The 14,855-nt window shown below is 41.1% G+C and overlaps 1 protein-coding gene across 6 annotated transcripts in view; it reads right to left on the minus strand.

The window, feature by feature from the left end:
* Positions 1 to 14,855, minus strand: part of LOC117359357 (probable ATP-dependent RNA helicase DDX60) — a 254,746-nt gene that overhangs the window by 152,390 nt on the left and 87,501 nt on the right. For all 6 annotated transcript variants that reach the window (XR_004539215.1, XM_033941992.1, XM_033941983.1 and 3 more), the window contains exon 14: positions 7,078 to 7,327. Coding sequence is in view for 5 of the 6 variants with exons in the window: in XM_033941992.1 (XP_033797883.1) it covers positions 7,078 to 7,327 (250 nt within the window). In the remaining variant the exon portion in view is untranslated. The remainder of the gene's footprint in view (positions 1 to 7,077; positions 7,328 to 14,855) is intronic.

Here is a 14,855-nt window from a genome sequence, read left to right on the forward strand (position 1 = left end):
GTGCCACTGGGTGCCCTAATTGCGGCTGCCTAGCGATGTCTAAGTTTGGGATCTGCACCTATTTTTTTTTAATTGGCGTGATAATTGACTGCACCAATTTTCAGCCAATCAAAAAAAGATTAAAGAATTTGGTGCCCATTTCTTAGGACGTTTAAAGACACCTAAGTGGAGATACCCTCCCATGCCTAAGGATGCCTAACAACACCTATCTGAAAAAGTAGGTGTGATTAGGAGTGGAGAATAGGTGTGGTTGACTTAGACGTCATCTGAGATAGGTAGCTGTAAATTAGGCCAGTGAAAAGCTGCCTTAATGGATGGGCACCTACCTTAAGTATGCCTAGTGACACCTAAGTCTGCTCAGGCACCACTAGGCGTGTTTCTATAAATGGTGCCTAGCAGTTCATTGACAACTGTTTATAGAATCCGGCCCAAAACAAATCAGTCCATGAAAGATTAGGGAAACTGGGCCTTTTCTCCCTCGAACAGAGGAAATTGAGAGGGGACATGATTGAAACATTCAAGGTACTGAAGGGAAGTCTTAGTAGATAAGGACAGGTTGTTCACCCTCTCCAAGGTAGGGAGAATGAGAGGGCACTCTCTAAAATTGAAAGGGGATAGATTCCGTATGAACGTACGGAAGTTCTTCTTCACCCAGAGAGTGGTAGAAAACTGGAATGCTCTTCCGGAGTCTGTCATAGGGGAAAACACCCTCCAGGGATTCAAGACAAAGTTAGACAAGTTCCTGCTGAACCGGAACATGCGCAGGTAGGTCTAGTCTGAGTTAGGGCGCTGGTCTTTGACCAGAGGGCCGCCGCGTGAGTGGACTGCTGGGCACGATGGACCACTGCTTATGTTCTTAGTCACCCAATATTCAGTAATATTTAGCCATCTGGAAACAGCTCACAGTCAGCTAAATACCACTAAGCCAGCTAACCGCTGATATTCTGCGGGAGATAGCCGGCTATCTCCTGCTGAATACCCCAGTCAGTGGTTTGACCAGTGATTGGCTATATAGCTGGTCACTGCCAATATTCTTTGACTGATTGGCTAAGTCTAGCAGCCAGATAGACCCATCTGAAAAACAGGCTTATCTTTGGCTGCTAGATCTTAGCTGGTCAGCCAATGAATATCAGTTTGGCCAGCTATGTCTCCAGGGACTGCACTTGACCTGGGTTCTCTACTGACTGCGGCAGGTAGCTGGGCTGCTTTCTGCAGTCTGAATATCAGCCCCCCAGATGCATAACTTCTAGAAACAAAGGGCAGTTCTATAAAGGGTGCCTAAATTTAGGCACAAAGAACTGGATACTGTAAATGGCACCTAAATTGGCCAGCGTTTAGAAAAATGGTGCTGGCTGCTTGTCAATCACGCTTAGGCACCTTTTCCAGAATTGCACTTAGTGGCGCCTATGTAGAACCTTGAGTGCCTAAAATGTAGGCCAGGGTTTTAAAGGCCTATGTTTCAGGCACCTAAGTTTTTGCAGAATCGTGCTTAGTTCTCGTTCAGTCTCTAAAAACACTAATTAGGTGTTAGGCGCTACTAAGTGCCATACGATAGGTGGCTATCTTATATAGAATCGGGTAGGCGCCTATTGCCCAATTATTTTTTTTTTAATTATGAGCTTGTTAAAGCTCATAATTGAAGCTATTTAGACTGTTTTGCCAATTAAGTTAGGCGCTTAACTTTAGGTATCTCTTAAAGAATCTGGCCCCAGATGCAAACACAAAATTTATACAATAGGCGCACTCAAGCACGTGAATGATCTCACTCACAAAAATATTTAACAGAATCAGCCTCTGAGGCATTCCACTACCCACCTTTCTTTCCTCTGAGCAAAATTCCCAGTCAGCGGATTGACCTGACAACCCCAACATTACGGAACACCTCCCCCTACATCACCCGATACCTCTGCACCTTCCGCTGCAAAATCGTCAGGAGGGAAGCCCACTCCTTGTCTCCCTATGTTAAAAATTCCCAGATACATATCTCACCATAACTGCTTATATTGTATGGTGAGCCCTCCAAAACTTACTGCACCAACTTGTACACCACAACAATAGCCCTCATGCCTTCAGGTATCATCTTTATGTAGGTACAGTAGGTTTTGGGTGAGTTTTGGAGGGCGCCAGTTAACTCTTAACAGCTGGAGCTACAGCATTATGTGGCCTGAACTATACGGTCAAACTTGTAGAGGTTTTTGTTCACACTCGAGGCAATTCTTTGCTAGAAGACCTATAGTTGATATTACTGATCTTTGACTTTCTTTTACAGTATATTGACTCTTAAAAAACTTGCTTTTTGGTGCCACAATGTGGTGCCATATTGGATCTGTCTAAATTGAACAAATAACCTTTTCTCTGTGGAATCTTTTGTTCCTGCTTGGAAGTCTGCTGCTCAACTGTATTACTTTTTCTGTGATTTTTGATTCATGGGGTTTCTCTCCAGACTTTGTTGTGAATTGCAAAATCTTTCCATGCTTTAGTAAATAGGCCCATGTATATAAAAAACTGCACCTGAAGTTGTGAGTGAAGGGTAAAGTGATTAGGGTAAAGCTGAACATGAGCTGAACAGGAGTATTTTTTTTCTTCAAATTCAAACTTCCTTTTTCAAAGAACTTTGGGGTCCTTTTACTAAGGTTCGCTAAACAATTTAATGTACGCTAACTGATTTAGCTCGTGCTAATTGATTTAGTGCATGTTAAAGATTAGCGTACACTAAATGCTAAGGCGCCCATTATAATCTATGGGCGCCTTAGCTTTTCGCACATGCTAAATCAGTTAGCATGCACTAAATCGGTTAGCGCGCCTTAGTAAAAGGACCCCCAAATTTGGTGCTAAACTGCTTTTGTCTTTTTTTTTATTATTATTATTGAAAAATGCAACAGATTTCAAATACTCATTTTAAATTTGCAATATATATATCCTATGGGTTGGTATTGAGGAAAAATTTATATTACGATATTAAATTATAAGTTTATTGTTTTAAAGTCTTGATAGGGGAAGGAAGAGATATAAGTTGCCTGGGGGAGGGATAGTAGTGATTGCTAATCCTATGTGGGCTCCAAGGCAGTCATTTTATTTGGAAGGAGGGGGAGGGAAGAGGGAGGGGTTTTTCTTAAATATGGGTTTGGATGTGCGAGGGGAAAATAATCTCATTGATGTAATAGAAAATTTTGGGATGCATTGGAAATATGATTCATTTGATGATTTGTGGCATCTCTTTCAGTCCCTTTTTACTACAATGTTAAAATGGAGTTGAAATTTTTTTTGTTAAATGTTAATGGCCTCAATCATCCAATAAAGAAAAAAAAACTTTCCTTTCTGAAACAACAAAATGCAGATATTTACTATATTCAAGAGACACACTTAACGGCCATAGAAGCTAAGAAATTGGAAGATGGCTGGATAAAGCATTGCTTTTTTGCCCCGGCAATAGGGAAGAAGGCAGGGGTAGCCATTTTGGTGAATAAAAAAATGTTCAGCTACTTTTAAAATGATGGATTCAGATCCCTTAGGAAGATGGGTACATGTAGAAATGAGCATGGGAAATACTATATTGGCGCTATTTAATGTATATGCCCCAAATTCGAAACAAAGTGAATTTTTCAAAACTCTGCAACAGTTGATACTACCATTGGCCACTTCTAATTTAGTGGTGGCGGGGGATTTTAATGTTGTTATGGATCCTTTGATGGATAAAAAACCTAGTAAAATTATGAAATCATTAGGATTAGATAATTTGGTACAATCTTGTGATTTAAAAGATATATGGCGGGTACTTCATTTTAATGAACGGGAATTTTCTTTTTGTTCTCAGGTTCATAAATCCTTTTCAAGAATAGATTATATTTTCACTTCAAGTCAATTAAGTCAGCAAGTAACACAAGCTTCCATAGATCCAATTATTTTGTCAGATCATGGAGGGGTGTGGATTGAATTTAAACTTGGTGATCATTGTGGAGATTCGATAATACATTGTTAGAGGATTCAAATTTTCTTGAAGAATTTCAGCTAAAAATGAATGAATTTTTCCACTTTAAGGATTCAAAAGAAATCTCAGTGGTAACTTTATGGGATGCTTTTAAGGCCATCATGAGAGGTCAAATTATTTCATATTCAGCATATGTTAGGAAGCAGCTTAAAAAACAATTTTTAATTTGGAACAGGAAATTAAGGTTGAGAGTCAAAATTGGTTGAAAAATGGGAACAATCTACTCTACAGGCTCTTTTAAAAGTAAAATGTAAATATAATGAGATTTCCTCACAATTTGTAAGGAAAGATTTGTTTTCTCAACAGACCATGTATTAACCCTTTCAGGACCAAGGGACATATTTGTCCCATAACTTTAAAATCCTATAAATTTTGATTGGGATAGTCTACAGTTCTAAATTTGATATGTACGGATTCCATAGGATACTGCCTTTATGTAAACAAACTGGTTCCGACATTCATTCATTAGCGTCGTTGCCAGATTGACGAGAAGATTCACTTGCCACACTGTCCATAAGCCAGAAGTGTGATTTAAAAAAAAAAAAAAAATGATATTTCACAAAAAAAAATCAATTTTTTGGCATCTGCAAGCCCTTTTTACCATAAAAATGTCGTCAAAACCACAAAAATTGGCCTACGATCCTTATGGTCCTGAAAGGGTTAAGGAAGCTCAAATAAGGCAGGAAGATTATTGGCAAATTATCTTAAAGCAAAGAAAAGAAGGATAAAAATTATTGCAATAAAAAATGAAAATGGTGATACTCATTCTCAAATTGGTCCTATTTTAAAGCAATTCTTAAATTTTTATAAAGCTTTATATTCTTCCGAGCCTTATTCAGATAAAGAAAAAGAGGGTTTAGAGTTTTTAAAATTAATTAATAGTCCAAGAATTCCTGATCATATAAAAAGAAGCTTAGAGGTGCCTATATCATTAAAAGAGTTGCAGTCAGCATTGAAGTCCCTTAGAGCTGGATCCGCTCCAGGTGGAGATGGTTTCACAGTAGTTTTATAAAAAATTTAAAAATGCCCTTTTAGTTCATTTATTAAACTTATATCAAATCTAACTGAATAATGGTTGCATTACAGGTACTATGGCTGAATCTCTTACTATAGTCTTGCCAAAGCCAAATAAAGATCCCACATTGGTTTCAAATTACAGGCCTATTTCTTTAATCAATGTAGATGCTAAACTTCTAGCTAAGACATTGGCCTTGCGCTTGGCTAAGGCTCTCCCTTTTATTATTGGTATGCACCAAACAGGATCTGTTGCTCAGAGACATTCCTCCAACAACACCAGACTGGCTTTTCATATGTTAATTTTAACAAAAGCCATGAAAGATCCAGCCTTCTCTGTATCCTTAGATGCAGAAAAATCTTTTGATCGGGTGGAATGGACCTTCATGTATCAAGCAATGGATAGGTTTGGAATAGGTTCAGGATTTATACAAATGATTCAATCCTTGTATAGTTCCCCTTTTGTTAGACTGTATATTAATAATAATCTCTCTGAATGTTTTAGTTTGCGAAGGGAAGTTAGACAGGGATGTCCCTTGTCTCCTTTGCTTTTTGATATTGTATTAGAACCCTTGCTATTAGCTATTCAGCAAACAAAGGAGATACAGGGTATTCCTTATTCAGATCGGGAATATAAGGTCTCTGCATATGCAGATGATATACTATATTTTGTGTCAAGGTATATATTGGGTCCTCCCAGAGCTCATCGAAAATATCTTAGATTGGTTATGGTTGGAATGGCGACTCATGTTTCCTCTGCGATTCTCAATATCAAAATGCCTAGATTATATAAAGAAAACAATACTAGTAGATACATGGAAAACCTTACGATATGTCAGTAATTGAACACACATTCCAATTCACAAATCAACAAATCAAACTATTTGGCTAAACTCCAAGATTCAAATTGGCGGATTTAAAGTCATCTGTAAGCATTGGATAATAGCAGGAATTCATACTTTAGAGCATGTTATATCTAATGGTAAGCTGCTTGACATTTTACAGTTGCAACATAAATTTGGACTTAATAAATCACTGTTATAGATGGTTGCAACTGAAGCAGGCCATTCAGGTAGGGTTCCCTGAATGGAAAAATTTAAATAATCAATATAGTTTGGAATTCTTATGCTTTCAGGTAGACTTCCTGGGACACCAGGCCGCACAGTGGTATAAATTGTTAGTTGGATTTATAAATAAGAAAACAAAAACTGGTCTTAGGGACATTTGGAGTATTGAGATTAAGCACCATATTCCTGCATCTCAATGGCCACGAATCTGGACTTGGAGGTTGAGATGTACAATGTCAGCATCTATGAGACAAACTTGTTTTTTTCTGTTACATAGAGCATTATGGACCCCTGTTTGGTTACAAAAGTTAGATAGCTCTAAGTCTAATAAATGTTGGCATTGTCATCTCAAAGCAGGGACTTTAGATCATTTATTTTTCTATTGTCCATTTATTTTGGCTTTTTGGAAATCAATATGGGGCCAAATAAATTGTTTGTTGGAAAATCCAGTGGCATTATCCTATGATACTGTGCTTTTTGGCATGTCAATGAGAGCTAAAAGTCAAATATCATCTAAGAACAACAGGCTTTTATTAATAATGACAACAAATTACGAGCAATTGGAAGAATTGGACGAGGCTTAATTATAGTTTTTGGTGGAATTCATTGTCATATGTATAAAATGGAAAGAATATTAGCCATTCAGAAAGGGAATTTTAAGAAATTTCAGGAGACTTGGGAGCCATTAGCAAAATACTGTAACATGCACATCCGGGAGGGGGGAGGTTGGGGGTCTGATAGATTAATGAATTTAGATATATTGGGGTTCATTATAGAAATTTTATTTGATGGGCATTGTGATTGTTAAGGAGGGGGAGGGACTAATTCTGAAATGGATATTAATGGAATATTAAGTGTGTCATTGATGTATAAAATGTGGCATTTATGTTACACTTACTGTAAGTTTTGAAAATAATAAAGAATTGGAAAAAAATTGCAATATATACTGTATGTAATAGAAGGTTTTTACTTTGTTTCTTCTAGAGGTAATATGATATCATTCAATACCTTGACTCTTGCAATGCTGTAGCCACACTTCAAAGCAGGTATCTAGACCTGCCATCTCTGCAAACAACTTAACAGAATTACTGGAACAGGTTCTGAGAAAATCATCCAGTCTTTTTATTCCAGAAATATAATTCTCTTTAATCTCCTTCTTAATTGATTCTGACAATCCATTCCATTTTTCTAATTGCTTTTGGTCCTCTTTGGCTTTCTGATACTTCTGGTTAATTTCAATAATAACGGCTTTCTTTTTCTAGAAAAAGGAAAACACAAGAACATAAGAATTGCCATAATGCATCAGACCAAAGGTCCATCTAGCCCAGCATCCTCTTTCCAGTCTAATCCAGGACACAAGTACATTACATTACATTAGTGATTTATATTCCGCCATTACCTTGCGGTTCAAGGTAGATTACATCCAAACTAAAACAAAAATTACATTCAAAATTTGAAGGAATAGAATAAGCGATGACATAGAATTTTTAAGGTAATATATGTTGGGTAAAGTACCTGGCAGGATCTGAGAAAATAACAAGTTTCCATGATACTTAGGGAATAAGCAGTGAATTTCCCCAGGTTTTAATAATGGTGTTTGCCCCCAAAGGAGGAAGAAGGCAGTCTACCCCAGGTGTAGTCCATAAGGGGATGCTCTCAGGGCCAGTGTAATATTCCAGGAACTTCTTCTCCTTCACAACTCGCTGCTCTGCCGGCGTCAGACCTTCCTCTCTGTTGGGTCCTGCCTTTGCGGAAGCAGGAAGTAGGCCTCCAGAATTACTGTGTGCAATTCTGGAGGCCACATTACCGTAAAGACGTGCTTAGAGTCGAGTCGGTTCAGCGGATGGCCACTAGGATGATCTCGGGGCTCAAGGGTCTCTCGTACGAAGAGAGACTGAACAGATTGCAGCTCTACACTCTAGAAGAACGCAGGGAGAGGGGGGACATGATTGAGACATTTAAATACATCACAGGACGTGTCGAGGTGGAAGATGACATCCTTTTTCTCAAAGGACCCTCGGCCACAAGAGGGCATCCACTTAAACTTAGAGGGGGAAATTTAGTAGTGATATGAGGAAGTATTTCTTCACGGAAAGAGTGGTAGATCACTGGAACAAGCTTCCGGTGCAGGTGGTCGAGGCCACCAGCGTGCTTGACTTCAAGAATAAATGGGACATCTACGTGGGATCCCTACGAAGGTCGAGTTAAGGAACTGGGTCATTAGCATTCAGACTTATTGGGGTGGGTCAGTAGAGTGGGCAGACTTGATGGGATATAGCCCTTTTCTGCCATCATCTTTCTATGTTTCTAGGCGGGACCAGCAGAGAGGAAGATCCAATGCCAGAAAGCGAAGCGAATTGTGAAGACTGCCACTTCCAAATGCAGCACCTGATTGGGTGGGGGAGGGAGGGTTAATGAAGAAAGCCTCCAGTTGTCGGGGGGGAGGGAGGCAGGGAGAAGGAAGATCAGGGAAGGGAATAGAGAGGAGAAATGCCAGACTATGGGGAATGGAGGGAGGGGGGAGGGAAGGAAGGAGAGAAAATACCAGAGTATGGAGGGGGAAGGAGGGGAGAGATGTAAGGGGAGGAGAGAGATGCCAGGGCATGGAGATGGTAGGGAATGGAATGAGACATAAATACCAGACCAGGGGGAAAAGAGGGAGGGAGAGAAAAGAAGGAGAACAGATGCCATAGCAATGGAGGGGGAGGATGGAGAGGAAGAGGAAGAGAGAGATACTAGGGCATGGGGGAAGGAAGGGAAGGAGACAGCGATGCCAGACCATGGTGTGTGATGAGGTAGGCTGGGAAGGAAGGAAGGAAAGGAGAAGAGAGTGATGCCAGAGCATGGGAGATGGGTGGAGATATAGAAAAATGGAGAGGGGGTGAAGCTGAAATGAATCATGTATAAAGGAGAGAAGTGGCATGGGATAGACAGGTTATGGAAGGGGCAACAAAACTAGGAAAATGCCATATGGAATGGGGAAAGGGCAGACACTGCATGGAAGGGGAAGAGGGCAGACATCGGATGGAAGGGAGAAAGGGCAGACAGTGGATGGAAGGGGCAGAGAAAGGAGGACAAATGCTGAATGGAAGGGAGAAAGATGCTAGATGGAAAGAAGAGAGTGAAGATAAAGCAAGCAGAAACCTAGTAACAACAAAAGGTAATAAAAAGATTTATTTATTTATTTAAATAAAGTAGTATTGCCAAAATCCCTTCTTTAGGTCAGAACAGGATACCGAAACAGCAGTATACTGTACTGACCTGAGGAAGGAGTTTTTGGCCTTTGAATTCTAATTGAACAATGGATTATTCTAATAAAATGGTATTTTCATATTTTATTTCTATTTGATAATCTGTAACGTGGCAATTGTTATTTCTCAGTTTTTTCAACTTTATATTTATTATCCTTACATTTTGCACAGAATTAGGGGACATATGTCACTGTTTCTATTTCAGTGGTGTTGCATTGTATGCAGTCTGGCTTCTTAGCAATTCAGTTTAGCATTATTTATTTATTTTTATTTATTTATTCAATTTTCAATACCGTTCTCCCAATGGAGCTCAGAACAGTTTACATGAATTTATTCAGATACTCAAGCATTTTTCCCTGACTGTCCTGGTGAGTTCACAATCTATCTAATGTACCTGGGGCAATGGGGGGATTAAGTGACTTACCCAGGGTCACAAGGAGCAGCATGGGATTGAACCCACAATCTCAGGGGGCTGAGACTGTAGCTCTAATCACTGCGCTATACATATTTCTATTTTTAGTTTGTGATTACTTATTCCATACTGGGTGAGGGTGTATCTGTGTTCTGTGTGTATGCATATTTTAACAGGATATCTACAACCACTAAGATGTATTTTAACTGTTGTTGTAATGGGTCAAGGCAGATATATCAACTACCGTAAATCAGCTTGTCATTGTGTATCTATGTCTGACAAGATTGTCTTGTTTCTTTTATAATGGACCCTAGCAGGTCTGTTTAAATTATACACACTTGGCCTGGAACCCATCTGGCTACATCTTTTCTGCTGATTGTTTTATTATGCTTTTTAGCTGCTTAAAGTAGAGGGTTTATGCCCCCCAAAGCTTCCTGTTGCTTTTTGGGCCATAGCAAATACTCTTCAACATTTTTCTATTCTCTGTTTTATTAGACTGATTCCTGTAGCAGTCATTTTTTTTTTTTTTAAATAGCTGTGAAAGAGAGCCTTTTTTCCACACTAGCTACTTGGTTTAACACAGCTTATGATCACCTAGTCTTTCTACAGTCTATAAGTGCTTGTTCCTATCACGTGTTATTTGCCACATCATTTCCTTTAAGCCCTCACCATGATAACAGAACAGCTACCACTAGTGCTGCCCGATTCACGATTCGATTCACCGATTCACTTCAGATAAATTGATTCTAATCGATTCACCAAAAAATCGGCCTCCCGATTCTTTGACTGACCCTCCCCCCTTGCCCCTAAAGCAGGAGCCTCTTGCTGGCCTGCCGCTCCTGCTTTAGAGGGCGAGTGGGGAGGGTCATTCGGGAAGTGGCTTCCCCGCTAGTGTCCAGCTTCTCCACATCAATTTACCTAAATTCAGCAGCCTGGCTTTAGCGATCTTTGCAAGCTGCCATACATCGTCCGAGTTGTATTCTCTCTTCTGCGGTCCCGCCTCTTCTTTGATGTCAGCAAAGGGGCAAGACCGCGGCAATGAGAAGACAACTTGGACGACGTATGGCAGCTTGCAAAGATCGCTAGAGCCAGCAATCTTATGCAGGCTGCTGAATTTAGGTAAATTGAACACGCAGGCCTTCTGGGGGGAGGGGGGTGTAGTCCTTCCGGGGGGGTGGTACATGCCTTCGGGGTGTGTGCAGCTTTCCAGGGGGGTACAGGCCTTCAGAAGGGACAGGCAGGCCTTCAGGGGGGTGCAGGTCTTCGGGGGGACAGACTGGCCTTCAGGGGAGGGGTGTAGGCCTTCAGGGTGGACATGCAGGCCTTTAGGGGTGGGGTGTACGCATTCAGGGGGGACAGGCTGGCCTTCAGGGGTGGGGTGTAGGCCTTCAGGGTGGACATGCAGGCCTTTAGGGGTGGGGTGTATGCATTCAGGGGGGGGACAGGCTGGCCTTCAGGGGTGGGGTGTAGGCCTTCGGTGGGGACATGCAGGCCTTCAGGGGTGGGGTGTAGGCATTCGTGGGGACAGGCTGGCCTTCAGGGGTGGGTTGTAGGCCTTCAGGGGGACAGGCTGGCCTTCAGGGATGGGAACATGCAGGCCTTCAGGGGTTGGGTGTAGGCCTTCAGGGGGGTGCAGACGTTCATGGGAGGGTGCCCTGGTGTAGAAGTACACAGAGGGAGAGAGGGAAGGGGGGGTTCAAAGAGACGTGCATAGGTCGGACTTTGGGGAAAATAAATAATGGGTCTAAAAACAGAGGAGAGGGAGAGAGATGGGGGAAAGAAATAATGGGTCTAAAAACAGAGGAGAGGGAGGAAGATGGTGGACAATGGGATTTAGGGATGAAAGAAACAGAAAGGGAGAGATGCTGGATGAAAGAGTAGTTGAGAAAAGATGGATCTGTGGATGGAGACAAAAAAAAGGAAAGATGCCAGACCCCCGGGAGAGGGAAGGAAAACGGAAGGGGAGGACAGAGATGGAAGATGGATGGTTAGCACAAAGAAAGAAGAAAGAAGGAGACCCTGGTAAGCAAGTTATCAGAAGAAAATCAGAGCTTGGGACCAACAAGATTTGAATAATGACCAGACAAGAAAAGGTAGAAAAAATAATTTTATTTTCTGTTTTGTGATTACAATATGTCAGATTTGAAACATGTATCCTGCTAGAGCTGGTGTTAGACCGCAAACGTGAGCTAGGATTTAACAGAGAGAGGAAGAGTCTTTTTTGTTTGTTTATTTTGTTTACACCACGGCGCCAGTGTGGTTAGGAGAGGGCAAAGGGGGTGAAGAAGCTATAAAAGGGATGAAGAGGCTATAAAATAAACCCACCAGGATGTTTTAAAAAAACACCCAATTGGGCAGGAAAATCGAATTGAATCGAAAAATTGATTCAATAGGCTGAATCGAATCGAAATTTTTTTTCCTGAATCGAGCGGCACTAGCTACCACCCAAACGGTCACCAGGACATGTTCAGATATGCCTCTTTTTAAGATGTATTTGCAACTAAAAGGTTTTGTTTGGGGTCAAAGTAAATCCTCTTCAATAAAGTTTGCTTCATGATTATCATCTGTTTCCCTGTTTCAGGTGGATATAATAGCACTGCAACCCAGAAGTGATTTCAGAGGGAGCCAGGCAAATGCAAGCAGCAGGCCGGAGAAGTTGCCCACACTGGTAAAAGGTACCTTGGGGGGGGGGGGGATAAGAAGAGATGCGTGCAAGCGTGGCATGGGGGGCACAGGTGCTGGTGCCTCCACCAAGACAGTGCCTGAGGCAGTCCACCCCCTCCCTGACCCTCCCCTTCTACACCACTGTATTTAAGTAGATATCTCTGGTATTCTGTTAATTTTATAGATTTTTTTCTGTTAGTTTGATTTATATTGTAATCAGGGATATCGTGGCTCTCTTTCCTTTTTTTAAAAAAAAAATCTTTATTCATTTTTAAAACTTACAATAAGTGCATCAACAAGTACAATCATTTGAACTTAGATAAAACACTTAGAGGGGCATAATCAAAAAAAGCGTCTAAGTCCCCTTTTGGCCTAAGTCCTTAAACGTTCAATGCAGAAGCAGGGAAAGTGGGGAGAGGGGGGTTCCGTCGAGGGCAGGAGGGCCTGGGATCCCTCCTGCCCGTATTGTAGTGGGGGCTGGAGGTAGGGGGTCGCCGGGGCCAGGAGGGCTTGGGCTCCCTCCTGGCCCAAGCCAGTCACGGGGGGGGGGGTGGTCGCCGGGGCCAGGAGGGCTTGGGCTCCCTCCTGGCCCAAGCCAGTCGCGGGGGGGAAGGGGGTGTGTGGTTGCTGGGGCCAGGAGAGCTTGGGCTCTCTCCTGGCCCAATGTTAATCGGGAGGGGAGAGGGTGATGGATCGCGGCAGGAGAGATGCCTCATCTCCCCTACCGCGAAGCCATCACTCCTCTACCGGAACTGCTGCGACCCATGGCAGGAGAGATAGGGCAGCCTTCAGCTCAGCGGCGCCTTTTTCGGCACTTAGACCTGGTTTGACTACGTCTAAGTCAAAAAGTTCTAAGTGCCAACTAGGCAACCTGTTAATGTTTTAGTTATACCTGTTGTACGCCTAGGTGTAGGTTGGCCCACCTCCCGCCCACTGCCCGCCCTTTCCCCTCTTCTAAACACACCTCTTTTCTCTCTGTGCGTTTAGTGGCAGGGGAAAGGCCTAAGCTGTTTTTAGATACGTCTAAAAACCAGCTTTGGTTATGGGTACTTGGACGATCATGCTTTTTGATCGTCCAAGTAGCCATTTAGGACACTTTTTAGACAGTTTTTTTTTTATTATTACCCCCTTAATATTCAGCAATAAATCAAATTATAAAGTATATCTCCCTCCCCCCAACCCTTTCATATCATGTATTAAACACATATACCATTTATAAATACTTTCCTACCTTCCTTACCATTAATAAAAGATCATAAACTTCCCCCCTCCCCTTATCATGAACTTATAATATTAAGGGAAAAATGAAATTTATTCATTACAATAATTTGTTAATGGCCCCCAAACATCTTGAAATTTATTAAAATTCTCTTTCTGTGTGGCTATTGTTTTTTCCATTTTATATATGTGACACAACGAATTCCACCAAAAACTGTAGTTAAGTCTCTTCCAATTTTTCCAATTACTCATAATTTGTTGTATGGCAACCCCTGTCATAATAAGTAGAAGCCTATTATTCTTAGATGATATTTGGCTCTTAGCCCTCATTGACTTGCCAAATAATACAGTATTATACGATAATGCAACCAGGTTTTCCAATAAACAATTTATTTGGCCCCTTTTTTTTATTTGGCCCAATTTTTTTAGGTATTATCAAGCCTATATTTTGCACCAGGGTATGTATTGGGTCCTCCCAGAGCTCATCAAAAATATCCCAGATTGGTTGTGGTTGGAATGGCGACTCATGTTTCCTCTGCGATTATGCCATGTTCTCAGTATCAAAATGCCTAGATTATATAAAGAAAACAGAATATTAGTAGATACATGGAAAACCTTACGATATGTCAGTAATTTAACACCTATTCCAATACATAAATCAACAAATCAGACTATATGACTAAACTCCAAGATTCAAATTGGTGGATTTAAGGTCATCTGGAAGGATTGGATGACAGCAGGTATACGTATTTTGGATGATGTTATTTCTAATGGTAAACTGCTTGATTTTTCACAGTTGCAACATAAATTTGGTCTTAATAAATTACAAAGTTTTAGATGGTTGCAACTGAAGCAGGCTATTTAGGCGGGGTTCCCTGAATGGAAAAATCTTAACAATTAATATAGTTTGGAATTCTTATGCTTTCAGGTTGACTTCTTGGGACACCAGGCTGCACAGTGGTATAAATTGATAGCTGGATTTTTAAATAAGAAACCAAAAACTGGTCTTAGGGACATTTGGAGCATTGAGATTAAGCATCAAATTTCTGCATCTCAATGGTCACGAATTTGGACTTGAAGGATGAGATGCACAGTGTCTGCATCTATGAGACAAACTTGGTTTTTTCTTTTACCTAGAGCATTCTGGACCCCAGTTTGTTTACAAAAGTTAGATAGCTCTAAGTCTAATAGATGTTGGCATTGTAATCTTGAAGCAGGGACTCTAGATCATTTATTATTCT

This window comes from Geotrypetes seraphini, chromosome 1, assembly GCF_902459505.1.
Source record: "Geotrypetes seraphini chromosome 1, aGeoSer1.1, whole genome shotgun sequence".
In the NCBI taxonomy this organism is placed as follows: domain Eukaryota; kingdom Metazoa; phylum Chordata; class Amphibia; order Gymnophiona; family Dermophiidae; genus Geotrypetes; species Geotrypetes seraphini.